General features: G+C 49.1%; 10 protein-coding genes across 15 annotated transcripts; 5 read left to right on the top strand and 5 right to left on the bottom strand.

Annotated features, from left to right (window-relative positions):
• Window positions 1-220: 220 nt before the first annotated feature.
• Window positions 221-1,447, bottom strand: FOIG_08106 (uncharacterized protein; the record flags this gene model as incomplete). Its single annotated transcript, XM_031207997.1, has 2 exons — window positions 221-441; window positions 1,285-1,447. 2 exons carry the CDS (start codon window positions 1,445-1,447, stop codon window positions 221-223), a joined length of 384 nt encoding a protein of 127 aa, XP_031062131.1.
• FOIG_08104 (uncharacterized protein) lies at window positions 254-4,203 on the top strand. 2 transcript variants are annotated; one of them, XM_031207995.1, is made up of 3 exons: window positions 254-839; window positions 934-1,751; window positions 1,809-4,203. In XM_031207995.1, exon 3 carries the CDS (start codon window positions 2,794-2,796, stop codon window positions 3,271-3,273), a length of 480 nt encoding a protein of 159 aa, XP_031062129.1. In that variant the 5' UTR covers window positions 254-839; window positions 934-1,751; window positions 1,809-2,793; the 3' UTR covers window positions 3,274-4,203. The 2 variants fall into 2 exon arrangements, with proteins under 2 accessions (XP_031062129.1, XP_031062128.1); XM_031207994.1 differs by having other exon boundaries at window positions 254-1,751.
• On the bottom strand, window positions 2,157-2,426 carry FOIG_08105 (uncharacterized protein; the record flags this gene model as incomplete). The annotated part of the gene is made up of 1 exon (XM_031207996.1): window positions 2,157-2,426. One exon carries the CDS (start codon window positions 2,424-2,426, stop codon window positions 2,157-2,159), a length of 270 nt encoding a protein of 89 aa, XP_031062130.1.
• Window positions 4,204-4,277: 74 nt separating the features above from the next.
• On the top strand, window positions 4,278-7,751 carry FOIG_08103 (uncharacterized protein). 2 transcript variants are annotated; one of them, XM_031207993.1, is made up of 3 exons: window positions 4,278-6,001; window positions 6,071-7,192; window positions 7,244-7,751. In XM_031207993.1, the coding sequence occupies exons 2-3, from the start codon at window positions 6,692-6,694 to the stop codon at window positions 7,508-7,510; spliced, it is 768 nt and encodes a 255-aa protein (XP_031062127.1). In that variant the 5' UTR covers window positions 4,278-6,001; window positions 6,071-6,691; the 3' UTR covers window positions 7,511-7,751. The 2 variants fall into 2 exon arrangements, with proteins under 2 accessions (XP_031062127.1, XP_031062126.1); XM_031207992.1 differs by having other exon boundaries at window positions 4,278-7,192; window positions 7,244-7,748.
• A 776-nt stretch (window positions 7,752-8,527) lies between these two features.
• Window positions 8,528-10,471, top strand: FOIG_08102 (acetyltransferase; the record flags this gene model as incomplete). The annotated part of the gene is made up of 8 exons (XM_031207991.1): window positions 8,528-8,573; window positions 8,695-8,719; window positions 8,842-8,901; window positions 8,961-8,988; window positions 9,057-9,402; window positions 9,482-10,021; window positions 10,074-10,228; window positions 10,277-10,471. The coding sequence occupies 8 exons, from the start codon at window positions 8,528-8,530 to the stop codon at window positions 10,469-10,471; spliced, it is 1,395 nt and encodes a 464-aa protein (XP_031062125.1).
• A 219-nt stretch (window positions 10,472-10,690) lies between these two features.
• FOIG_08101 (nucleolar GTP-binding protein) lies at window positions 10,691-13,263 on the bottom strand. Its single transcript, XM_031207990.1, has 3 exons — window positions 13,009-13,263; window positions 11,138-12,945; window positions 10,691-11,079 (listed from the first exon to the last, which is right to left on the bottom strand). Exons 1-3 carry the CDS (start codon window positions 13,136-13,138, stop codon window positions 11,038-11,040), a joined length of 1,980 nt encoding a protein of 659 aa, XP_031062124.1. The 5' UTR covers window positions 13,139-13,263; the 3' UTR covers window positions 10,691-11,037.
• Window positions 13,264-13,539: 276 nt separating this feature from the next.
• On the top strand, window positions 13,540-14,657 carry FOIG_08100 (orotate phosphoribosyltransferase). The gene has a single exon (XM_031207989.1). It carries the CDS (start codon window positions 13,724-13,726, stop codon window positions 14,426-14,428), a length of 705 nt encoding a protein of 234 aa, XP_031062123.1. The 5' UTR covers window positions 13,540-13,723; the 3' UTR covers window positions 14,429-14,657.
• FOIG_08099 (uncharacterized protein) lies at window positions 13,545-16,990 on the bottom strand. Of its 3 annotated transcripts, XM_031207987.1 has the most exons (5): window positions 16,466-16,990; window positions 15,485-16,414; window positions 14,987-15,397; window positions 14,848-14,934; window positions 13,545-14,797 (listed from the first exon to the last, which is right to left on the bottom strand). In XM_031207987.1, the coding sequence occupies exons 2-5, from the start codon at window positions 15,815-15,817 to the stop codon at window positions 14,693-14,695; spliced, it is 936 nt and encodes a 311-aa protein (XP_031062121.1). In that variant the 5' UTR covers window positions 15,818-16,414; window positions 16,466-16,990; the 3' UTR covers window positions 13,545-14,692. The 3 variants fall into 3 exon arrangements, with proteins under 3 accessions (XP_031062121.1, XP_031062120.1, XP_031062122.1); XM_031207986.1 differs by having other exon boundaries at window positions 15,485-16,990; XM_031207988.1 differs by having other exon boundaries at window positions 14,848-15,397.
• Window positions 16,991-18,112: 1,122 nt separating this feature from the next.
• On the top strand, window positions 18,113-22,104 carry FOIG_08098 (uncharacterized protein). Of its 2 annotated transcripts, XM_031207985.1 has the most exons (4): window positions 18,194-18,554; window positions 18,604-18,787; window positions 18,850-19,448; window positions 19,504-20,548. In XM_031207985.1, coding segments are annotated over exons 2-4 (1,335 nt in total). In that variant the 5' UTR covers window positions 18,194-18,554; window positions 18,604-18,785; the 3' UTR covers window positions 20,238-20,548. The 2 variants fall into 2 exon arrangements, with proteins under 2 accessions (XP_031062118.1, XP_031062119.1); XM_031207984.1 differs by having other exon boundaries at window positions 18,113-18,787; window positions 19,504-22,104.
• FOIG_08097 (uncharacterized protein) lies at window positions 20,393-22,104 on the bottom strand. Its single transcript, XM_031207983.1, has one exon. The coding sequence runs from the start codon at window positions 22,038-22,040 to the stop codon at window positions 20,562-20,564; it is 1,479 nt and encodes a 492-aa protein (XP_031062117.1). The 5' UTR covers window positions 22,041-22,104; the 3' UTR covers window positions 20,393-20,561.
• Window positions 22,105-25,605: the final 3,501 nt, after the last annotated feature.

The raw sequence follows: 25,605 nt of genomic DNA, 5'->3' as shown, positions 1-25,605 counted from the left end.
CAAGTCTAAGCAAGGTACCCTCGTCGTATCCACAGGTTCTTGGAATAGACTATAGGAACGAACAGTGTCAGTTTAAATCATCAGCAATGATATTAGAAGTGCAAGACTCCAATTAAGTCCAAGAGGGCATCATTCAGCTTGCCAGCCGTCAAGAAGGGAAAGAAAAGGAAAGAAAAAACTTTGCGTGCCGTCTCTACTAGACACACTTCCTGAGTGCGATCTACTGTGCAGTATCGTATGAATAAAAGCGCCAAACTGATTCGGGACTTTTGAACGAAGTGCGCCAGACGAGGCGTCTACGACATGCAAACCCTCGCTCATCAGGTACCTTCCTCCTGTAAGAGAAACACCCAGCTATCGAGAGACCTCTCAGCGCCGAGGTAACTGAAGCATTGCCCGGCACCGTTGGCGCAAGTCTACCGGCCTCACCGTCCGACATCGCTGTAATCAATCAGCTACTAAGAGACTGTCTTGAAAGTTTGCCTCATATGATAAAGGGTCTAGTAACAACCACTGAGTTGCCATATCATCATCATCATCAGCGACACTGAACTGACATCTCTCTTACACCAAGTTTACGTCGTTTTGAATGTCCAGGGTTCTGACGGCACTTGCAACGATCCTTCTCATCTTGCGATCCTGAACACAGACAGGGAAACACTGCTATCAAAAAATCACATCCAGGATGATGCACGACGCGTCGAACAACTTCACAAATGGCCCTGTGTTCACAGATTCGCACGGTCGATACTGTACACACGATAGGTTGAAAAGGTAAGTTGCTAGCAGGGGTGGGGGCGTCTGCAGGGAATGCTGGAGGTTGGGTGATGTCGTAACAGGTACGCATTGTTTTGCTACCTGGCAAGCATAACGCGCTTGTGTGTCCCTTGTACACGATACCTGACACTAGTCTTTCGATTCCCGGTGTCGTAGCCGGCCTCGCTGCACACCCAAGGTCACGATGCTTCACACCAAATTCAAGTCCTCTCACCGCATTACCTCATACACGACTCGGACACCGAGTTCGCACCGGGATTCCTCGACCAGATCATGCAGCGTTTCTCATTTTAACGATTTTCCCTGCGTTTTTTGCCTGATCTTGTGAACAAGTTTAGAGGCTAGTCCAAACGCTGCAGAGCTAGTGTTCACGAATAGCTTTTCTCGACTGCCTAATATTGCTCTAACCAGTGTCAAGATGAAATCGCCCTTTGAAAGCTGAGACAAGTCAGACTGCTGTTTATTGAATACGTCCAAGTCTCAATGCCAGATTTTCCTTTGTCTCACAATTACGCGGACGACGAATTGCTTCTTTCATTTTAATGACATATCGGTCAATAACCAATGGTTGGTTTGCCATGGTCATGTTATGAACATGATAAAACCCAGTGACAAAGAATACGACCATCACAGGCATGCCTGTCGCGTGCAGCTTGATAATGCTGGCCATGTCGGGTCTTGGCAACAAGCATGAGCAACTCTGTTCAGTTAATAATACTGCTTTCCGACATACCGCCTCATACTACGAAACACACTTGACAACAATTTCCTAGGCCAGCTAACTGGTTAGAGGCCATATGCCTAAATGGGTCAACATTCGGCTCGTGACTCGAAGAGGCCGGTTTTCCAAGATGATATGCAGGATCCACGAGTCAAGCGAAAACGAGCCCCAGCCTGTTGATTCAAGGGTCTTGAATCAAGGCTGACACGACATTGCTCAGACTGCGAACAAAGTGCTCGATCCGCTCAGTTGTGTGAGTGAACGAGCAATGTCCATACCACGGTGACCACTTGACTAATGCATCACTCAGTCAAAGTTTTGAGCATGACAGAATCAACTTTTGATAACCTGGCGGTTATTGCAGTCCTGATGAGGCGTGCCAAGAGAATAGAAAAAGTAAGGTGGGGACAAAAGGAAACGAAGGCAAGCAAAATTCGCCGAGAGTACAGGGTACTCTTGGGACGTTGGAGACAATGGTCCGTGGAAAAAGGAAACGCTATCGGAGAGTCGCCTGGGTTTAATCAAAGCCGGACATCGGCCCAGAGGAACTTCTTGGTCACGCACTCAGCTGTCCCTGAAATGCAGGCACGCCTATAATCACATTGACCAGCACCCAATGCTAACACAGCATCGTCTCGAGACGTTGTTCCAGGGTCCCTCATCTTGTTGTCGACGCCAACCGTTCAATGGCTCCCGCAAGCATAGCGGGTGTTCCCACCAAAGCAGATCTCAGTGGAGCAGGGTCCCTTGGAAACCCCTCATCTTCCCGCCATTGCATCTGCTGAAGGACGAGGGTGGGAAGTTGAAGGCTTCGATTCTGGCTCCAGAAGGTTATGGTGGAGTCCTTCCCGTGAGGAGGCGGACTCCATAGTTGGAGAAAACATCGTCTTTTGAGCCGCTGACGCTCGCCTATCAAGAACCCTCGCATGTTGTAGCTATTAGCTTAACAGCAACAATGCGACAGCATATCGTCCGTCATGAGGACTTTGTTAACCTAGCATTTCTGGCTCACCTCTCGGAGTCGGGCACTCGGCCGCCAAATCTGGCTGCCTAGAAACCCGAGTCCTTTCCGTGATCGGACGATGACCATCCAATTCGAAACAAAGAAGGAACCTTGGAGAAGACCATAGGGAGCGGGAACACCGAGAGACAAGCAGGCATCATTCCCGGGAAACAACAAGAGAGAACGACTGTGCTGTTACGCTAGCTCGTTGAGGTTTGGAGGAATCTTGAGCCCATGTCCCTGAGGTTGAGAGCTACCCTACCCTTGCCTCGGTGGCGTCGCGCTTTAGGCAATGAATGGGCGCGGATGCCAGACATGTGTCAAGGCCGGAGCATTGTGGAAAACACAACTGCCAGATCGTTGTCAAAAGGGTCACACACCTTTCCTGTTATCAATCTCGTTGATACATAAAATCATTGTCGTGTTGAAAGTGCAAGAATTATTGGCAATTATTGCGCAATTCATATCAAACTCGTTGCAGGGCCAGTTATCACTCCAGACTCGTAAACAGTACTGGGCACGGCCTTGTCTCACAGAACGCTTATCCCTCGCTGTCATGACTGGTGATGACGTCCATTTTCTTTCTCACTTTTTTTTTTTCCGAAACTTCACCGACTCGAAATATCACACATGCCCCCGTTCTGGGCTTTGCTGTCCGAGAACAGTATCGTGTACTCCACTCTGCTCAACTCCTGGTCTAACGTTATTACTGGAGTCTCAACACTTTATTTTGTGTTCAAGAATTAACTGTGCTCTAACATCAGACTATTGATAACAGTTCAGCCTCCTCTTGAGAAAAATGTTAAGAGTGTACAGGCTGACGAGGCACTGCTACACTGCAGCTGATGGTTGACAAATGGTATAGTCAATATCAAATCATAAAACGGTTTGTGCATTTATTCCCGTGGTTATTAATCAGGTTAAAGCGGGTGTCGTCGGCAGCAATGTTAAGATGTCATCACGGGCCTAAGCAAAGGTCGCTAACGGGGGCTTAATCTGGTAGGGAATGGATAAGTTAATGCTCGCCTTTCTCAGCTTAAGTCCGGAAGAGGCACACCTTGATGGAAAATCCCTGTTCAGATATCGGAACTGCTTCATTGGGATACCCGATAGCTTCTTAGTCGCTGACATGCACGGCCAGGATTCCCAATGCTTCGGACATTTGAAGAAGGAATGGAGACAATCTCTGATGATTGAGCTTCACTTTCGAAACAATCGCGCAGCTTAGTGAATACAGGGGCTAGCAACTTGATTGAAATGGCTGTTTGGGATCGCCGATATTATCTCCTTGAGTGTGATTCAAGCCAGCCAAGCACATCTCATGTACACTCACACTCAGACGTACACACACACACTCAAAGCTTCAATGCACCACACCAATCCAGTGCCATGTTCGGCAATCGTTGGAGAAGCGGGACTGGTGGAGGCATAAACTGCCGCTGATGGTGCCGTACAGAGGATGTTGAGCCTCAACGCACCAAGCTTCTTCTACGGGGTCCCTTCCCGCTTCATGAGGAGCTTGAAGACCCGTAAGAAGCCACAACGATCTGGACACACAATATAAGGCAATGCACGTCGTGATGGCTTCATCTCGACACCACAAGTCGACAGCAAGTCGCCAACCTTGTTGTGCATGTAACTCATTCGACTCCCTGCAATCTACTCAACGCTTTCCTCTTCCAACAAGGACGGCCCATCACCGTTGATCAGGATTGGTCAGGGTTTACACTATTCCTACAATGCTGGACGTGCATACACAATACAGTACTGTAGGTACACGCCTGCACGAGTCAGAATCATTTAGTTTCGGAACTTCGAAATTCTTGACATCGTGATGAGCGCAAAAGAAATCATCACAATGTATATCCCTCACATCAAGGTCTGCCCTAGACCAGTCTAGTGATCAGCCATCAAAACACAGAATGTTTTGGGCGAGTGCGGAATTCACAAATGTGCTCCCAACCATTTTTCTCGTGACGAGCAGACCAATTGAAGGGGTTGGAATTGAACCAGTGTTAAGATGGTTCCCAACCACACAACCACCCATAACAGTCTTTTACGTCACAAACTTTCACATTCTGCATCCAACAACACTTCTCGCATCACCATCACCACCACCATCACCGCCGGCGCTGTTCACTAGGTGGTGATAGTGCGGAACCTTACCGGGCAGGCGTGGCTGGCTAGTTTATCCATGGTGTCCCGTTCACCACGAGGCCCTCCACCAGCACTTGGCTACTCCTAGCAAGCGTGTGTTTTAGTTCAAGACGCCATCACCAACCATTCGCTATTTGACGGAATTATCGAGTACTGTGCGTTTACTGTACTGAGGGAGGCAAGGGAGTGAGTGTTGATTCGGCAAACTTACCTCGCATTGTGATGGTCTTGTAACTGTTACTGTTTTGAATCCGAGAGAAACTGCAACCTTACCATGATGACGCCTGGTGTTGGTTCATCTTTGTGGTTCGACTCAGTGCTCAATTAGGTGTGATACGGACTGGTTGAGCTTCTGATATGTTCCAAACCGCTGAGCCAGCAACAGCATGACAGTCATTCTTGGCTTACCATTATCCGTTTGTCTGAACGAGAGCTATTGAGCTATGTTGAAACGCTTCTCATACTCATGTGACTTAAGCACGGTACCTCTGGAATATCGTGCACTTGTCCTGCGCTCAGCGCGCTGAGAAGCTTCATAGTACCCAGTACAGGGATCAACTCACTCTCATGTTCTGATCTGGAGACGAAAATATGACGACAGACAGAGTGCGGGATCTTGTGAATTGCATGTTGTATGTCGCGGGACGGAGGATACCGCGGCATTGCAGCATTTATCCGACTCGCACGAAAAGGGTAAAGTTCCTGGTGAAGACGGACAACAGCAGCTGTCTCGCGATAATTACGGCAGATCCTCCCTTGTCAATCACCATTTGCACTCCACAGACGAGCGGCTAACAAGTTGCATCCTTGGTTGGCGTGGTTAGTTGCATTCACCACCCCCGAAGGTTGTCTGCCCTTCTGACTTGCATGGCTTTCTAGCTTGTCCAGCATGACCCTGAATCCCTGAATCAGGCATTATGAATTACGAAGGATGGTCAAGGATGCAGTGTGAACCCCCACGCCGCCGAGACATTGACTGCAACCCCCTCCTGTCTGCGTACGGTATGTACAGCACAGTACTGCTATTCGGAGCCGCTCTGATAGCGTAAATCTGTTCGTTCATTTGTGATTCTGACGAACGCGTGAATAAAAGTCCCGTAAAATGAGATGATGGACGGATGCGTGCGTGTCCTCGAGGGACACGAAAGACATGCACACGTGTAAAGTACCGAAACAAGACGCTTGCAGGCTATCGTACAGTAGCCAAGCGCAAGTGCCATAGGTTATGCCAGGTGCAGACCTACCCTGAAGGTAACATCGCGAACGCAAAGAGCTGGTGCTGGCTTGTCCATGGCAGATTGACTTTTTGAAGTCTGTGGTATAGGGTGGTTTCACTGCACTTGGTGAGTTCCTCTTGACATCAAGGTTTGTCGTTCATTTCCCGATGGTGCGGTAATTATGTGTCCGCGAAGGTTTGAAATATGTCATATGTGTTTCCTACGTATCATAACTTTGTTTTTTGTTATACTTCCTTGAAACCTGAAACTCTTGGTGACGCAGTAGCATCAAAGCAACCATGGATGGCGCATGTTCTACCGGCGGTGATCTCCAAACGTGGAGCCCAAGATGATGTTAGCAACTTCATGCCTTGCCCGTTCCTGGTGATGGATCTCTCCCCGCATCCTTGATGTGGCTCTTGGTGGTCGTCCTAGGTCCTAGTCAGGAACTGGCAACAATTGCTTTGTTCTAGAAGATGACTATGAGATGGGGCATCTGGAGTATTCCCCCGCATCACCCACCCCAAAACACCTTGTACATTGTACCAAACTTGGGCATCCGTGCTTGCTGCAAGCGCCTGTCCCAGAGAACCCACTGTTGAGATCCATCTCTTGGTAAGGCTCGGTGAGGCTTGAGGTGAGACTCGGTGAGGTTATGTGTGGTCCGTCACAGCACGTGATCATCTCGAGTCGACGTCGGCGCAACGTAATGCCGACACCCGAGGCTCCGCGAGCTACGGCATCCCAAATTTTGCGAATGTATGGGACGAGCTGAATAGCGAATAGCCTCATCTAATCCCCACGACAGGCACGACAATGTCAATGGCAGCTCCTAGTACGATACGGCCATTGGCCGGTCGACTTGTCCAGGCCTCATCATCAAAGGTCTCCGCCACCACATCTCGAGTCGCCTACTTCTCCACGACTGCACCACAATGCAAGCGAAAGACAAAAGACAACAACCCCAAGCGAGGTGTGAGTAGTCTGTACGGATCGGGACCTCGCGAGCCTCTGTCTATGTCAAACATTCCGCTACCGAAGCCACGACAGTTCAAGCCCAGGATCAAGGTCGATCCTGACCATGGTCTGTGGGGATTCTTCCCAGCACAAGGAAAGGCATTGGCAACACCCAAAGAGACTGAGGAGCATGGACGTGCATGGTCGGTTGAGGAGCTGCGAAAGAAGTCGTGGGAAGATCTACACTCTTTGTGGTGGGTGTGTTGCCGAGAGAGGAACATGCTATCTACATCAAGGCAAGAGCTCATTCGATCCAAGCTGGGATTCGGTGAGCGAGAGATTGATACTCGAGATGAGGAGGTAAGATATTTCGAAGCTATATAACATGCGGGAAGCTGACATTGAAGAAAGGTCCTGAGGACACAGCGAGCCATCAAGCACGTCTTGACGGAGCGATATTACACATGGCAAGACGCCGTCGGTGTCGCCATGAGCGACCCCGAAATCAACTTCGAGGGCGGGGAAGGCCAAGTCTACACACCATCGGCATATGAAGATGAGGTTGATATTGCTGAGTGGACACAACCAGAGGCAGAGTCAGAGGCGGCCAAGCAGATTGATCCTGTTGCCACAGAAGCACAGGAGGCCAAGATTGAGAAGGAGTTGAAGAAGCAATAAAAAACCGTTACAAGCGAGACGACGTCATATACTATTTGAGTGATAGGAGAGGTGGTGGTGGTTTATGATGCCTGGTTAGAGACAAGTTGACATATTCGTCGTGTACATCTAGGATATGTAAGATACAGTAGACGAAACAAACATGTATATGCGAGCATATGAGCTCTAGGAGTTGTTGACATGAATACATATGACGAATCAAGATTGGTTGCAGCAAGCGTCGTAGATTACAAACTCAAGCCGTAATGACAATCTTGCGCGTAGGTGAGCTGTAGTCATATTAAACTCTTTGACTTCGTATCCCAACACAGTAATGAGCTTGGATATCGTATAAGTCAAGCTCTGGTTACCTCATGAAAGGGGTCGCTCCACCAAGATGAGTAGAAACTAGAAACGTAGATGTAACAACATGGAGGTCAACAGTTGGGGCAAAGAAAGGAGATACGACCGAGAGACCCTGTCTTCAATATACTAATAGTAATAAACCATTGATGATACTGGGGTCGTGGCTGGGGCTCTTATATTGATCTGGCTGCTAAGCTAAATTTGATAATGAAGCGGACCACGATGGAAGGGGGAATTAGGGGGTGATGGGTTATCTATCAGCAGCAAAAATTGTTGTATGTCTTCATCTTAATGTAATCTGATATTGTAGGCGAGAATATGTGAGATTAGAATGGCATGAATTGGGTAAGACGTTAGTTGTTAGAGGCGTCAACCATATTCACACTCAGACTCCCACTCACCGAATGGTCCAGCCATAAATAGGTCCCCACACTGAAGCTAGGCTGTAGTTGTAGTTGATCCCCTAAGGAAAGGTAAGGTAAAAGGTAAATGGGACTGACCCCGCCACTAAGCAACCGCCAACCGTACAGCACCGCACCTCCCCTCAAGCTTCTCGGCCCTCCTCGCTTCGCTTCCATTTTATCCTATTCCGCCTCTTTCTCTTCATACTCCCTATCTCTCTATCATTCTACCTAAAGGTTCATCGAATATCAACACCAGAGAATAGCCATCATGGATGAGATTGCTCCTGAATACGACGTCATCGTGCTGGGCACTGGTATGTTCTTGTTCCCCTCCTCGCCTGTTTCTGCCACCGCAGGGCGGATCCCCGCATCAGAGAGCTTTGGCTTGATGCTGGTGTTTTATTGTATTCCCAAGCGAATGCTCACTGTTTCTAGGATTGACCGAGTGTATTCTTTCTGGGTAAGACAAACTGCATTGATTTTGACCGCTTCGTCGTGTCGCAAAGGGCGCTACAGACCTGCGCAAGCTGCAAGGCGGTATAGCACATGTAAAGGCGGTGATGGCTGATTGTGCTTCAACAGTGTTCTGAGTGTCAAGGGCAAGAAGGTCCTCCACATCGACCGCAATGATCACTATGGCGGGTAAGTCTCCGTCTAAATGCAATTACTTTCCCATAAACAAAAAGCTAACTGTTTCCCAGCGAGGCAGCTTCCGTGAACCTCGAGACTGTACGCAACCCTTATCCAAACCTCCCCGTCTATATCTTGCCAGACCGATATCTAACAACAGAATACAGCTCTTCAAGAAGTACGGAAACTTCCGCGAAGGCGAGGAGCCCTGGAAGCAATATGGTCGCCTCAACGACTGGAACATCGACCTTGTCCCCAAGTTCCTCATGTCCTCCGGCGAATTGACCAACATTCTCGTCTCTACCGATGTCACACGATATCTCGAGTTCAAGCAAGTCGCTGGCAGCTACGTCCAGCAGGGTGCCTCCAACAAGGCTACCGTCGCCAAGGTGCCCTCTGATGCCGCCGAGGCTCTGCGATCTCCCCTCATGGGTATCTTCGAGAAGCGACGCATGAAGTCCTTCATTGAGTGGGTTGGCACTTTCGACCCCAAGGACCCCGCGACACACAAAGGTACGTTTTCTAAGGAGATGCGCAAAGAAGATAATCTTGCGAAATTAGACAATTTGCTGACCCATAACCCTCTGTCTAGGCCTGGACATCAACAAGTGCACCATGAAGGATGTCTATGACAAGTTCGGCCTCGAGGCCACCACAAAGGACTTCATTGGCCACGCCATGGCTCTCTACCTCACCGACGACTACATCACCACCCCCGGCCAGGCTCCCGAGGCCATCCAGCGAATCCGCCTGTACGGTAACTCTGTTGCTCGATACGGAAAGTCTCCTTACATCTACCCTCTCTACGGTCTTGGCGAGCTTCCCCAGGGTTTCGCCCGTCTGTCTGCCATCTACGGCGGTACTTACATGCTCAACACCAACATCGACGAGATCCAGTATGAGGGCGACAAGGCTGTGGGCATCGAGGCGACCATGACTGGTGTTGAGGAGATGAAGTTCAAGACCAAGGCCAAGATGATCCTCGGTGACCCTTCGTACTTCCCCAACAAGGCCAAGGTTATCGGCCACGTCCTCCGAGCTATTTGCATTCTGAAGCACCCTCTCGCTGGTACCAACGACGCCGATTCCGCCCAGCTCATCATTCCCCAGTCTCAAGTTGGCCGAAAGAACGGTAATTATTCTAATTATGATGATCATACATAGTTGCTGACATTTGTCTTTAGACATCTACATTGCTTGCGTTTCTTCTGCTCACAACGTCTGCCCCAAGGGCTACTGGATCGCTATTGTCTCGACTATTGCTGAGACATCAGCTAACCACCACGTCGAGCTCCAAGCTGGTCTCGACCGCCTTGGCAAGATTGAGGAGCAGTTCATGGTACGTTACCTGGGCTGAAATACTAAGATACACGCTAACAATCTCTAGGGTCCCCCTATTCCCATCTACGAGCCTCTTGAGGATGGTACCAAGGACAACATCTTCATCTCCAAGAGCTACGATGCCACCAGCCACTTCGAGACTACCACCGACGACGTCAAGGACATCTACCGCCGCGCCACCGGCGAGGAGCTCAAGGTTGAGGGTTTGAGGGAAGGTATCCAGGTTGCCGAGGAGCAGTAAAGAATCTCAGCGACCTTCCTAGCAAATAGGATAAAAGAGTAACAAGGCCACACCACTGTAACAGAGCCGGCAGGGTAGGAGGATTGTTTTGCTTTTTCAGAAGATTGGCCGATACCGATGGTGCGTCTTGGGCACAATCTCATTATACCTCTTTCGATAGCATCTCACACGACAACTCAAATGAATATTGTTGAACTGTATACACAAATATAATATTTTGGGTGGATAATATGAAATTTGACTGAAACTTTTATATGCTTCATAAATCATGATCTGTTAAAAGAGAAGGAAAGAAAAGTTTGGCAGCCCCTTTTCTAGTACTTCTCAAGGAGGCGCCGTGATATCTACTATCTAGCTGAACTCGGACAGAGCTTCTTCATCCCAAGCAACAACGCGACACGCAAGCTATTTTTTTCTTGTCAATCACGTACGTACGCAGCGAAGGAATCGCAATCCATTTTCCTATGCGCCCAAACTCCCAGGCAAACCCACAGCCCGCGAAAATATGCCGGAAAAGAGAGAAAGACAACCAAATGTGGAAGAAAGGGAAGCCTGGTGTTGGCTCTCTATCTGCGGTTTGTCTTGCCCATACCACGCTTTCCGACGACCTGAAAGTGATGTGTTAGCTACGGTTCCGAGATAAATATGGATGAGAATAAAACTTACCAAGTGCTTGGTGATGGAAGCGGTCGTGTGTCGATCGCCCTCTCCCTGTCGGGCCATGCGGTTCATGCGCTTCTGGTTGAGCCTGGCGATACGATCGGCCTTGGATCGAGTAGCCTCGTCTGTGACACCATCGTCGCGGCGGCTGGCAGTAGGAGCACGGCTTCGAGGTCGGCTCATAGAGCGCATACGCTCGCGGGGAGTGCTGCTGCGACCACCGTCGACATCCATGGCATCGGGGTCCTCGGTGCCCATGCGAGATGTGGAACGGCCACGAGGACGAGACTTTGAGCGAGCACGCTCGGCAATATCGGTGGTGTCGACACCGAGTTGGTCGAGGGCATCCTCGAACTCGGAGAGGGGCTTCTTCATCTGCTTGCGAGGGATGATGGCCTGGTTCTTGAGACGCTTCTTCATGCGGGCCTCGTTGCGGATGAGCTGCTGCTTCTCGCGGATCAGCTCGGCCTTGCGCATGACCTCAGCCTCCTCGTCATCCTCAATATCCTCATCAGACTCGTAGAAGCCCTCAGCCTCGAGCTTCTCCTCCTCTTCCTCAAGAGCCTGAAGCTTAGCCTCAATATCGGGATCGATAAAGTCGTAGACGTTCTTGCCATCGTAGATCTCGGGGATCTTGTCGTACTTCCACTCGGGGTTGGCGAGCATGTAGTCGGCCTTCATGTCGACGTTGAAGACACCAGCACCACCGTTCTCCTCCTCCTCATCACGAGCGAGTCTTCGGCGCTCGGGGTCGGTCTTGTCATACTTCTTGCGGTCCTTGACACCCTCGGGGATGAAAGTCTCAAGAGTCTGACCACCCATGGGCTGAGCAACGTGGATACGGGACATAACATCAGCCAGACGGCCACCGATGTTTCCGCTGTTGTTGGTACCAGCCTTGAGCTTCTGGTTAACACGCTCAGCGATCAAGCGCTCGCAAGCAGCGTTCTTGACCTCTTGAACACCCTCCTGAGTGTTGCAGGACAATTGGAGCATCTCGACCTCACCCGACTTGAGAATGCTTTGGAGCTCAGCCTGAACCTCGGGCTCAAGGTCCTCAGGTCGGGTGACATCAATCTTGTTGATAACAACGAAGACAAGCTTGTTGGAGAACAGAGGCTTGATGCTCTTGAAGAGAGCAATCTGGGCGCTAACTGTGTATCCGCACTGCTCTGAAAGATCCATAAAGTACATAATGGCGGATCTCAAATGGGCAATGGCGGTGATACTTTGCATCTCAATGGTGTTCATCTCCTCAAGAGGGTGATCCAAAATACCGGGGGTATCGATGGCCTGGAAGCGGAGATACTTGTAGTCGAAGTGACCGACAAACAGACTCTTTGTGGTGAAAGCATAGGGCTGAACGTCGACATCGGCACGAGTAACGCTCTTGAGGAAACTAGACTTTCCGACGTTGGGGTAACCGCAGATAAGCAGTGTTCGAGTGTTGGGGTCGATCGAAGGCAGACGGCCGAGATGCTGGCGGACCTGATCGAGGTACATAAGAGGGTCCTTGAGTCGCTTAATGAGGGTGGCCATGCGACCCAGAGCGGCCCTCTTGAGCTGCTTGCACTGGAACAGAGACTGGCCGTACTTGAGGAGACGGACATAATCGCGGGAGATGGTCTCAATCAGATGCTTGGCGGTGGACATCTGACCGAGGGCGATTCTGAAATGGTCGGCATCGTAGAGGGTGTTGAGGAGATCCTTGTGGAAAGGATGGATGTCCTGCAGACGAGGGAAACTCTCGAGGATGGCGCCGAACTTCTCTGAGAAGGTCTCTTGTGTGAACTTGACCTTTCGAGTGTAGAAAGCTGTTGGAGTCTATGTTAGTGATCTATTGCGATTCTGGTTGTGGTGAGACAAATGTCACAAACCTCGAATACGGCTGATCTTGAAACCGGCGCGAATCTGCGTTGGCAGCTTGCGCTGGGTCCGGCTCAGAACAATATCCAGAAACTCCTGCTGAGTAGGCACCGGGGGGATGTCCTTCCAGGTCGTCTTCATCTTGGGCGATCTGGTATTTTTGGAGCTGGATTTGTTTGGGGGGTATCAAAAAGGATAGAGACGGACGGGGAGAGAAAGTGTCGCTCGTCGCTCGAAGAAGAGGTATCAGAGATGGCAAAATTTAGTTGGATCGAATATTTTTTCTTAGTGGGTCGTGGCGGTCAGTCTGATTTCTTATCGATAAGGAACAAGTCACTTTTTTGTGTGATGGACTTGGCAGTCTCAGTTCTAGAGAAGTTGATACTGGCTTGAAAGGATATAGTCTGTTTCTACATACCTAGTCATTGATTCCTTAAGTGATTGTTCATTGACACGTAGTTCTATTGTGTAGAGTATAAATGACCGGTGTTGATATACTCGTTCCCATATTCTCTGTGCTAACCGAACTTTTTTATGGTACTTCTTTATCTGCATCTCCCCCCACCTCAACCCCGCCGCCATACATTGAACCACCCGAAGGGTCCAAGGCCGGCTCCGGGCTCAACACCACTGAGAGACCTGCAAGAGGGGATCGCAAACTTTGCTTTAGAAATATTCACTCCCAATCTTGACTTCATCCCAATTCAGATAACCACATAAATAATCATGTCTTCTCAACTCGCCCCCTACAAGCAAGAATTCTTGGAGGCCGCCATCGCTGGCGAGATCCTCAAGTTTGGCAGCTTCGAGCTCAAGTCAAAGCGCATCTCACCCTACTTCTTCAACGCCGGCCTCTTCCACACTGCCCGTCTCGCCGGCGCTATTGCCACTGCTTTTGCCAAGTCTATCTCTGAGGCTCAGCAAGAGACCGGCCTTGACTTCGACATCATCTTTGGTCCCGCTTACAAGGGCATTCCTCTTGCTTCCTCCATTGCTGTCAAGCTCGGCGAGATCGCCCCTGAGAACCTCGACCGTGTTTCTTACTCTTTCGATCGCAAGGAGGCCAAGGATCACGGCGAGGGCGGTAACATCGTCGGTGCGCCTTTGAAGGGAAAGAAGATTCTCATCGTTGACGATGTCATCACTGCTGGAACTGCCAAGCGAGAGGCTATTGACAAGATCCGAAAGGAGGGTGGTATCGTTGTTGGTATTGTCGTTGCCCTCGACCGCATGGAGAAGCTCCCTGCTACCGATGGCGATGAGTCCAAGCCTGGCCCTAGTGCCATTGGCGAGTTGCGAAAGGAGTATGGCATTCCTATCTTCGCTATCCTGACCCTCGATGATATCATTGCTGGGATGAAGAGCTTTGCTTCAGAGGACGATATCAAGCGAACTGAGGAGTACCGTCTCAAGTACAAGGCTAGCGACTAAGTACCGTACGGAAGAAAAGAAAATGGGGTTGAACGAATGAGGTTATGATATCAAAGGGCCACAAAATAGACGAAATGGGAATTAAGAAAAAGAAACACAACACGCAAATGCGGGTTTTATAGACCAGCTATCTCATTATTGTCGATGATGCGGCTACTCTGGTGATATCTTGGTAATGCGAAGTGAGATGAAGCAACAGGTGCTTCCTGAGAGGAGACTCATTGATCAACTGCCAAAAAATGCTGGCAACAAGCCTGTAAAAGTCTATGATGGCGATTTCTTCGCCTTGGATGTTGGAGAATCCCCTTCCTTGTTCCTCCGTGTAGGCTCCTCCTTGGTCTTTCTCTTAGGACCACGGAGTTCAAGCACCTAGTCATATGTCAGTGGCTCTCAGTTTATGTCATAGAGGTATTACTTACCATGGCATGCCAGCCTTGACCAGCAAGGGCTTCTGTGCTTGGGCCAAGGTCTTTGAATCCAAAGCACTTGTAGAATTGGATCGCGTACTTTGACATGTTAGCTTGACGCAGATTTTAGGTGTCAACTATGGTTGCTTACCGGTTGGCAAATTATGGCAACTCGATCAGCCATTCCAGATGCATTCATAAGCTCGAGATATGACTTCATCACTGTTTTCCCGATGCCAACTCCCTGGACCTCTGGGCACACGATGAACGAATGGAGACAGATTGTCCTCCCTGAAGATTGATGGCCTAGAGGTGAGCCTTTGCTTGCTTTCGAGTCTCTCCAGTTCTCGGGCATGGCCATATCGGCATCAGTTACGACTGGGTGGGTTCCAAGTGTAGCAAGGACGTGCGCAAACATGACATGTTTGGCTCCATCGCATCGTCCTGACTCAACGGGCCGGCTGTGTTGCATGGTTGTGAGAGAGATCTTCTTAACATCGCTTGGCCTCACGGTATTGAACAGGCCGTAGCAGACTCCTGATTTACGAATACGATATTCGATCTGTTTTGCTAGTTAGCAAATCTGACCTGAGCTCGGGGTCCCATCGCCCTCCAAACAACGAATTGGTACCCATATATTATGACTTACCTTTTCACGTGTTGATCTATACCTCGCTTCTGAAAGTGCGACATTTTCAAGAGTAACGCATGTGTCGATATCGTTCTCGGTCAGGGGCGAGAGCATAGGAGCCCAGTGAAAAGGAATGACCTTCTTCAGAAGGCCAGCTTCTGAGTTCCTCTTCTGGATCCTCATTTGACAGAAGTTCCTTTTTGAATTGACCATGTCCTCATCTGCGTCTCCGTCGTCGATGGCGCCATCAGAATCGTCGTTCTCCAAGTTTTCGAACACGCCGCCAGAGAAGATCATATCTCTGGCGGCAGAAGCGAATTCATTGTTCTTCTTCTTTTCCATGCTTCCCATGAGGGTTTGAGTTTCGGTTGCCACGTTGAAAGGTGAGCCCTGAAGGGGTCCTGAGCCGGTGATGGTTACCAGAGGTACTACCTCAGTATAAGTCGGTCGTCAGAACAAAGCTGCAGGTAAGATTTGTGGGCCTTTTCGAGTAGTGAGAGCTGTCGCAGAAGATCTTTCTGTTTCGTCGATAGCGCTTGTGTTGAGATTATATTGCGAATTTGACGTTGTCTTTTGATGATATGATTATGATGCGACGAGAGGAATTAAAGCTCACCCGTGCACATTGAGCGTTGGTATGAGGCACAGGCGTCTTCAGGTGTGAACCGTTGATGAGGTTTGTACCTCGTTTGGCTCAAAATCGGGTGAGTTTTTGATTACTGAATCACACAGAGAGACTCAGACTCGTTTGGCAGTGAATGAAACGTCATGGGACGACGGGTTTAGGTATCCTGTTTGCCCATTCAAACTTCTGGTGGACCCACGAATGCCGAGCGATCGGATGATGCAGTGAGGCCGGCGCCGGAATGGGGCCAGTTTCAATCGGTGTGTATAGGTGACAATGGCTTCAGGGCGTTGTGACAGTTGGTTCCAGAGCTTGTGGGAGTGCTGTACAACTTTTAACGATGCCACAAATAGTAAAAATAGTGTCGAACTGACCTTCAAAAACTGTCTTTTCCCAACTTTACCACTCTCGTCCGGATGGGTTCACGAGCGGGGAGAGCTTGTTCCGTCCGTCTCCATCGCCAGTGGTAGCTTGGGTCTGGCACATGACATATCAAAGTCGCGTGACCTCAACAAAGGAGAGCAAACAGATTAGGAAGTCACGGCAAATTGCAGATGAAAATGGGCCAAGCAACCAGTACATTAAATATTAAGAAGGAACTCATCAATGTGGTGATTGTAGGGAGATGCCATATCAGATGTCTAGGGTAGTCTGAGTACCAAGACCAACACCCAACAATTAGTCAATGGTGGACAAGGTTGTTGTTAAGCTTTTTAACAGACTTATCTAAGACGATAATCATTGATATTGTGTTAATTCGGAATTTTAACAACGGTCAGGTAACAAGAGTACAGAAACATGGCGGCTAAGAATACTGTACCTCGTATGAAATCTTAGACCGTGACTGCCATGGGTCTAGATAATTAAATAAAGTTCCCAACTTCACCTCAACGTCAATCAGTTCACGATAACCATGATGAAACCTTACTAACAGCCCTAACAATGGAAAAAGCTTGCTTGGCCCAGACAACGGGACACCGGAACAGCAAGCCTATAGCATGCATATTCAAACCAAGGGTGCCTTTCTGTGCCTCTAGGTGGCAGTCCTGCAGGAGATCATTCTGTGCCTCCCCGGGACGACCTCCCTGTTGCTGTAACCAAGACGATCAGCAGTTGGGGGGTCCCTGAAACGGCAGCAGCCGCATGCAATCCCGGGTTCCTTTATCCTGGCATGCCACGAAATAGTGAAAGCATATCCCACGTTCTCTCCCCAGTGAGGCCTTCAATATCACAGGAGCGGTTGAGGTTTAGTTATGTATGTAGACCAAGGGGCCAATGCATGATGCCTTCTTTGGAATAAAATCGTTGCATTTCGCCCGATATGGTTACCAATGCTGGATCTGCGAGGGCAAGGGACCTGGGGGTAAGTGCTGTACATACAGTAGCATCTGTAAGGATATGTCACTCTCAGGGAGCAAGAAAACTGCAGACCTTGAATGAGGTGTCAAAAAGGGTTAGTCTAAGGCCTGCTGCATATATACGAACCTTACCTAAGTCTTTTTGTCACTTAGGATAGATGTGCTATATTTTATTGCGTCCCCTTGGTCACGACTCCATGACCTATAGAGTGCTCTGTCCCCTTTGCCGGCTGCATGAAGAGCACTCATTCGTCATCGTCAATGGCGCCTGGTTCTCCGCAATCATGTCCGAACCGAACTGTAGTAAGCATCCATAGGCTTCCGTCGGCTTCCAGCAGCTGCGTGGTCCTTGATTGTGAGCGTGCGTATGTGCAGTTGTGCCTAGCGGTACATGAGGGATACAATGCAAGCCCGCTGACTGCGAAAACAGGAAATATCTGGTCAGAAGGATTGAGATGGGGGTTTTGAGGTAACCGTAAGAGAAACTTGAATATCCATGTCAAGATTGCTCTTATTATATGGAACTTGGTTGGCTGATGGCCTTCTTGGCCCGAGCTATGGTACGGCAGAATGGAGGGGTGCAATATGATGTAAGTCGATGACTGGTAGGTACTGTTACAGGTACGATGAACCGCAAAGCAACTGTATACCTGTGTACCATTACCCTCATTTGGGGTAAGCCATAAGAAAAACTCCTTGTTCTTGTGACAACATATGAAACCATTGTGAGAAGCTGAATGATCCCTTATAATTCTTGCGGTTGTCCGGAGCTACAGTTGCTCTTTATTAAGCATCAAGCAGCATAACTACCCCTCCGGCGGAAGCGGCAGCGGCAGCGGCCCCTCCAATAGCTCCAACATTAGCCAGTAGCTTGCTTGAACTTTATGTGCAACTGCCTGCACCAGCCTGCACCAGCCTGCACCTGCATCTATCTCCATCTTCATCTGTTCTTTCCTCTCCGATCTTTTTTTTACACCAACCAACCTCGCGCACTAAATTCACGATAATTTTCACTTCAACCTTCTTCAATCTTCTTCGACTTATTGCTTACCACATCAACTTGCTTTTCTTAGGCACTTTGGGCTCCTATTTTTGAAGATCCCTAGTGGGTACCTTACCTCAGGAGCTGTTACAGTCTTCTGTTTACCTAGTAGGTAGCTAGTTGTCTGGGCTTTCTTTTCTTAGCCACCCTCGTGGCCACGCCTACTCCTCTCTTCTCACGACCAGCCACTTTCTTGAGAACCCTCGACGATATTCTTTCGTCCTCTCTGGCCCAAACTTAAACATTTCAAACATACACACGAAAAATATCAGACGAGCAACAACAGACACCACAATGTTAGTCCACTCCCAGGACATATTTACGTCATCTTCGGCTATTGGATGCTAACTGGCAACAGGCGCATCACCCTTAACATATTCAACCCCCAGGCTGGGGAGCAGGATAGCCTGCTCACCCTCGAGATCTTTCCCGACATGACACTCGCGACCCTTCGCGAGTCTATTCAGGCAGAATCAACTGTTCCTCCAACCTCACAGCACATCTACCACAACGGCCGCCTAATTTCGGATGATACCCAGACTATGGAGCAGCTGCAGATTGTGGATGGAGAGATGTTGGCCGTACACGTCAGAGATATGCGAGGAAGTACTGGTGTACCCGAACAAGCTCGACGCCCCCAGCCTAGGAGACCGGCCCAAAACGAGCAAGACCCTGAGCTCATCCGCCTTCAGATTCTTGGCCAGCCTGCCCTGAGACAACAGCTGCAGTCACAACACCCAGAACTGGCTGCCGCAGTTGACAATCCTGCTCGTTTTGCACAAATCTTCCATGACAGCCAGAATCGAGAGCAACGCGAGCGCCAGGAACGACAACGGGAGATCGAGAGACTGAACGATGACCCTTTCAACGTTGAGAACCAGAGAAAGATTGAGGAGATGATCCGACAGGAGCGAGTTATGGAGAACTTGCAAAATGCTATGGAACACAACCCCGAAGGTAAGTTCTTGAAATGCCAACTATGAACTGCAATATTGACACCATTCGAATCTAGTTTTTGGAAGAGTTCACATGCTCTACGTCGATGTTGAGGTCAATGGTCATCCAGTCAAGGCGTTTGTTGACTCCGGTGCTCAAGCCACTATCATGTCTCCCTCGTGTGCTGAGGCTTGTGGCATAATGAGACTGATCGATACTCGATTTGCTGGTGTAGCTCACGGTGTCGGAACAGCAAGAATTATCGGCCGTGTTCATTCTGCCCAGATCAAAATCGGAAACCTGTTCCTCCCCTGCAGCTTTACTGTCATGGAGGGCCGATCAGTTGACCTCTTGCTTGGTCTCGACATGTTGAAACGACACCAGGCCACTATTGATCTTGCTAGAGACAAGCTCATTATCCAAGGTGAAATGATCCCCTTTTTGGGAGAGGCCGAGATCCCCAAGGCGGAAGAGGAGGCGGCTGCACAGGAACCAACTTTGCCTGGTCCCGATGGCACAGCAATCGGACAACGTACCGGAGCCGTTGTGCCTCCTGGCCAGCACCAACAGCAGATCCCTGCCAGACCGCAAGCCGCTCAGTCTGCACCATCCCCTGCTGCAGCTGCAGCTCCCGCCCCCTCCGCACCCCAAGCGCCTCCTGCTGCACAGTCTGCTCCGACAACAACAAACATCTCTCCACAAGCGATCGAGAGCCTTATCTCGATGGGTGCCACTCGTGAGCAAGCTATTCAGGCCCTCCAGGCCGCAGAGGGCGATCCGGATGTTGCTGCTGGGTTGATTTTCTTTTAGTGGCGTGAACACTACCTCACACTGGATGGTGACATGGAAAGATAAAAATCAATAACATGGAGGATCGTAATGATAGATGAGTATCCATCTATCCCGTGTTTTAGCGGGCGGATAGAAAGATTTCATTGTCTACAAATGGGGATGGGATGGTTAGGGCACCGGCATGACCATTTCGCTATAATGCGGCATGATGCTTTGGAGTATTAAGATACAAGGATTAAACGTAGTTATGAAGTACAAATTGCTCATCAGCTTTTGGTGCGGGTATTGCTCATCGCAGTAACTAATCTATGAAACCATCCCCCCTCTCTCTGCTGGTTAAATTTACCGGATCTTATAGACGCAAGGCTTCAAGACAGAAGCTTCGTTAAATTCTGGCTGCTCATCGATGGGATCTATCCTGCGGATGATGCCCCTCTTACCCTTGGGAGCCTCCTGCTCCTTGACATGCTTTCCCTTTGTGGGCGATGCTCCTTTGATGAAGTGCATCTTGACAAACATCTTGTTGGACAAATCGATCGCCTCTCTATCTCCCTGAAGAACAAAACCGCGTGACCTGAGCACCTCGACGAACGCTGATACGTCTGTCTCACGGCGGCGATCATCCATACCGTCGACCTCTACGGCCAGATCCTCATCATGCTCGGCATCGTTATCAGCGCCCTTTTTGCCTTTCTTGCCAGCCATTGCGTTCTTCTTGCGGTTGCCAACACTGTGGGTAACGGGGGCGTTCTTATTTCGGATGGGACCAAAACGGCTCTTGATCTCAGCAACCCAGAGCTCACCCTTCCAGTGGAGAATACGGTAGGCCTCCTCGATGAAATCGACCCAGTTGGTGCCCATAAGAGCGAGACAAAAGACAGCAACGTTGACGGAACCGTCAGCAAGAGGCAGATTGGCGATATCAGCCTTGGTGACTAGGGGACTTGGGCTCTGGAGATCGTAGCTTTTGACGTTGACTTTGAGTTTCTTGCCATCTGACTGAAGAGCCTCCGCGAGACGAGCATCACCACAGCCAAGATCAGCAATAGTACACTCCTGTTGCGTACGAGGTAGCGGTGTCTTAGCCAAAGGAGTAGGAGGGGCTCCAGGTCTGCCTTTGCCTTGTTGGCGAACCTTGCCGCGTGCGCGAATATCTTTGAGGAAGCTGTCGACGGGGTTCTCAGGCCAGACCTTGACCTGGCGACGAAAACCTTCATGGTACTCGTCGAACATCTCGGGGGACTCATCGAATAGACTGAAAGCTTCTTCAGAGGGACGGGTGTAGAGTGTCTCGTTGAGGTGGCGGAATCGAGCTGAGATGAGCTTCTCTCTCATCGAAGCTTGTAGGGGAGTGAGCTTGGGAGGAGCGGGAGGCTGAGGTGCTGTCTTTGCGACGACGTCCTTTGCCGGTGAAGTGGTGGTTTCTGTTGAGTCCTCGGTAGACTTCTGTTTTTGCTTCTTCTTTTTGTCCTTCTTCTCCTTCTTAGGTTTGGGCTGCTCATCATCATCATCACCCTCCTTCTTATCCTCCTTCGTCTCCTCGCCCTCCTTCAGCTTCTCATCCTCACCATCCTTAGCCTTCTTCTGCTTCTTCTGCCTCTTGGCAGCCTTTTCAGGCTTGGGTTGCTCGGTCTTCTTTCCCTCAATCACGGACTCCCAAAGATCAGCGACAGTTGAAGGTGTGACATTCTCAGCAGCGCTGTTGTTGTTGCGCTTGCGCTTATTGGATTTTTTGCCGGGCGCGCTGTTACTATTGTTTTTGCCGGGGGCTTCAGATTTGAGGCCGTCCGCTGAGACGGACCATCCTGGAACAGCAAACATTTTTGATTGGAAGTGATTAAATGTTTGGTTGTGGTTGATGAGTTTGATGCTGATGAAGTTTCGCTTGATAAATTTCGTAGATCTGAATTTTTGCTGGAGGTACGTACCTGAAAGTCTGGGCAGATCCGCATATGGCCCGTGCACCTGCCATATTTGGATGTCAACGAACCTCACTCAATAGATCTTTCAAGCTTGAAGGACAACGACTTCTATTTCGATATATAAGCTTTAGATGACCTCTATGTTATCTATAAGATGCTTTTGATATAGAAATAGTAGTTCGAATTACGCATTCGTCTATCGATAGTAGCAGAATCTTCATTTTTCTGACTGAGCATCCTTAGCTGACAGGAGTACCACTGTTCTTTGAACAATTCTATCAAGTTCTGCCTTTCTCAGGGATCAAGACATTAACTCACAAACAGATCTCTTCAAAAATGTCTCATATCTCCATGTAAACATAGTGTCTTCCGAGCGGGATTCACAGTCCGTATCCCCGATGCTCAAGGTCCTCCACCCAAAATGGTGGAATGCTCGCTTGTGTAATGAGACAACATAATCCGTAGTTCCCATCTAGTTTTGGGGGTTTGAAAGCCCATGAGTTACTAGCTGGAAGTTGGTCAGCCTGTAAAAGGGAATAATTCGAGTGGTGTGGTTATAATTCACGCTGACCAACAACACCCGGGCCAACCAATACCCTACGATGCATCAATATCCATGGAGCCTTAGTTTTGGTCTGAGATATGCTATGATAATGAAAAGAGACCACGGAGTCCTGTAAAGGATTGGCTCTTTCAACCTTACGCCTATTGTTGCCCACAAATCATGCCATCAACTGCATATTGTGTCCTTCGAGAAAGCGGCTATATGCAGATGTTGACTCGCAGCTGGTATCATTGCATTGTTTAGTCACAGGACACAGTAAAAGAGCCTCAAGACATACATAGGGATGCCGAAACATCATGGTTCGCCCTACGTCTGTGGCCTCGAATATTTCGACAATTCCTTGAGTGCATGAGTTCCGACCTACGACTACGCCCAAGGACATGCAGTCCTATGAATATACGATTGCGGTGACTTGTGACGAACGAGCATCGCCCATCCCGGGTTCTTTTGTTAAATGCTTCATCTGAACACGAGAAAAATGCTCAAGAGGCATCGGGGTTGTGGTTCGCATCGATCGAGGTGGCGCTGTCCACTTTGAAGATTTCACTGGGCACAACAGTTTCATGCCGATGAATAGAAGGCTGCAATGCCGTGACATCAAGCCTAGATCAAGCTGTGCCCGAGGCGCTCACGCCTAATGACAATTGAAAGTTGATGTCGTGATGATACTGCAGACGAACAGCATGCTGCAGTCTCTGGATCCGATTGCCTGAATACTCGACTGAGGCACCATGGCACCTACAAATTGTCCTCAAGGACTATTGCGTAAGGCCAGGTGCACATCCAAAGTTCGTACTCGTGGAACAAACACGCAGAGTATGAGGCACAGGTATACTCAACCGTAGGCCTCCAGAGACCTTTGTCGTCACGACGTTATTTACAAGCGCCTATACAACGACTGTAACAGCGAGAAAGAGACACTTCTCAACGCCGAATTCTACTCAAGAGTCTTAGACATGTCTCTATCGCTGTTTGTAGACAACTTTGATCGATGTAAGGCGAGGACCTCCACGGGTTCAACACCGAAGAAACAAAAGTCCAGCGCCGGGGATCACGGCATGATAGGCAACAAGGATGAGCTTCCAATGGCGATCAAAGCCGGAATGAGACCAGACCTATAGATGATGCAGAGAACCTTGAGGATACGCAAAGGCAGTGCGTTCTACTGCGCAATGATCATTGTCATACCTTGGTGAGAGACATAAGAGACTCTAGACAATAGACAAGACGGGAAACGAAGGGTGTGCAACGCCGTGCTCTGCTTGTGTCACAACAAGGTCCCTTCCTTGGTTAGCTGATATTTGCGTCGAGATTTGGCCCATGATCACAAGGATTGGATGCTAATGAGTGTCGGTTACAATCGTACAGAGAACCCATAGGCTGGTATAGACTGAACAAGAGAGAAATACAGGACATAAACGTTCACCGACCAACGGTTGGACTCACCTGACGGCCCAACGGGCTTGGTATCGGTTGATATCGGGAAAAGGGAGAGGCTTAGACTGTTGACGTTGTGTAACAAACATGGAGATGAAGCTGGTAATCGTATCCATCGTAACAAGGTTGGATTTCTGTTATGGCAGCTGTTCGTTCGGAGGCTTCGGCGGACGGGAAGAAGGGAACCGTCCGAGAAGAGCCCGACCGTACAGTTAACGTTAGTCTAGAAGGAGGAGGAGGATTTTAGGTATGAGATTGCAGTACCAAGTTTAAATTGCCCCCTTTTTTCATTTTTCATTTTTTTTTTTACAAATCATCTCAATAACAAGAGCTAAAGGGGGATATCTAGGATGTGAGAGGGTGTGATGGAAGCAGCCAGGTCGTCATGGGAGCCTCATTTAGGGCTGGGAATGCCAAAATAAGAGTGGGAAATGGCTGAGCTAGATACCATAGACTCAGCCTGTGCCGTAGGCCTCAATTGTAGATAAGACGTGAGCTGTCAATACGAAAATATCTTGAAGTTGAGCTGAGATCGGAATTGTCGGGCGTAATAAAGTTGAGACTTGGAGCTAAACTTTGATTTCTTGACAATAGCGTCTTTTTGGCGTTGTTTCAACTGATATCATGGTTTACGTTTTGATCCTACTTGACAGCAAACTGGTTGATATCATGGAGTGGCCATTCTCTGTTGACGACAGTCAATGGAGTCACTTGTGATTAATGAGATATTGAGTGATAGATGCTGTTATTTGCATCACCCTCCGTTCCAAGACGGGATTTGCATTGGACTAACTCAGTTCTGCAACTGACAGGTTTTAGACATTGGAATCCACTCCCACGCTAATTTCAAAGACATTTTTGCTCTACCGGCAGTACTTGTCTCTTGGAAGCAAAAGAGGGAACGGTGATGTGTTTTGGTGTCTTGGCCTTTTAGCGCCTGTCCCTCAAGTCAAAGCCAAGTTCCCAACGTGATATGCATGCTATGATGAAGCGGCAGTTCCCCCCTAAGCGCGGCTCTGAAACCCCTTCTCAATGCTACAGTACGGCACAGTACAGCAGCGTATTTGGTATCGGTCGGCATCTGGAACATCTCATCCGGAAGGTCGTGTCCTTGTTAGCCTCTTGAGATGACTTGGTCTGTTTGGTTCAGTCATGAACCCTGTTCATTTGCTAAAAAAGCAAACTACCTCAGAAGAGAGATGCCGATGTTGATCACTTTGCCTGTGCCTGTGATTGCTGCAAGGACTTGTTTTGCTCTCTTGAGTATGTGTACCACTGATATCATGATTTGTTACAGATTTCTTTGTCAGTTCTTTTCTCGGGTGGTGCAACAGTGTCTTTTTCTTTCTATTTTCAACTCGAGATATCATCATCACAGAAACAAGGCGGACTCGTCCTTTGCTGTGCCTCAAAGGTGCTGCTGTTGATCATCCATCCTCGTCTATAAAAAGCAAGTTGATGA

This window comes from Fusarium odoratissimum (assembly GCF_000260195.1).
Source record: "Fusarium odoratissimum NRRL 54006 unplaced genomic scaffold supercont1.12, whole genome shotgun sequence".
Taxonomy (NCBI): Eukaryota; Fungi; Ascomycota; class Sordariomycetes; order Hypocreales; family Nectriaceae; genus Fusarium; species Fusarium odoratissimum.
This window is presented reverse-complemented; position numbering and strand designations above follow the sequence as displayed.

Bases quoted from the DNA above. Each gene is read 5' to 3' on its own strand.
- FOIG_08104 (XM_031207995.1), top strand. From the start codon at position 2,794: ATGAATGGGCGCGGATGCCAGACATGTGTCAAGGCCGGAGCATTGTGG.
- FOIG_08103 (XM_031207993.1), top strand. From the start codon at position 6,692: ATGTCAATGGCAGCTCCTAGTACGATACGGCCATTGGCCGGTCGACTT. The intron at 7,193-7,243 runs GTAAGATATTTC...CATTGAAGAAAG, and splicing joins TTGATACTCGAGATGAGGAG to GTCCTGAGGACACAGCGAGC.
- FOIG_08101 (XM_031207990.1), bottom strand. From the start codon at position 13,138: ATGAAGACGACCTGGAAGGACATCCCCCCGGTGCCTACTCAGCAGGAG. The intron at 12,946-13,008 runs GTTTGTGACATT...AGACTCCAACAG, and splicing joins CAAGATCAGCCGTATTCGAG to CTTTCTACACTCGAAAGGTC. The intron at 11,080-11,137 runs GTAAGTTTTATT...CATCACTTTCAG, and splicing joins CTTCCATCACCAAGCACTTG to GTCGTCGGAAAGCGTGGTAT.
- FOIG_08100 (XM_031207989.1), top strand. From the start codon at position 13,724: ATGTCTTCTCAACTCGCCCCCTACAAGCAAGAATTCTTGGAGGCCGCC.
- FOIG_08099 (XM_031207986.1), bottom strand. From the start codon at position 15,817: ATGGGAAGCATGGAAAAGAAGAAGAACAATGAATTCGCTTCTGCCGCC. The intron at 15,398-15,484 runs GTAAGTCATAAT...CTAGCAAAACAG, and splicing joins ATAGATCAACACGTGAAAAG to ATCGAATATCGTATTCGTAA. The intron at 14,935-14,986 runs GTAAGCAACCAT...AACATGTCAAAG, and splicing joins TTGCCATAATTTGCCAACCG to TACGCGATCCAATTCTACAA.
- FOIG_08098 (XM_031207984.1), top strand. The intron at 19,449-19,503 runs GTAAGTTCTTGA...ATTCGAATCTAG, and splicing joins TATGGAACACAACCCCGAAG to TTTTTGGAAGAGTTCACATG.
- FOIG_08097 (XM_031207983.1), bottom strand. From the start codon at position 22,040: ATGTTTGCTGTTCCAGGATGGTCCGTCTCAGCGGACGGCCTCAAATCT.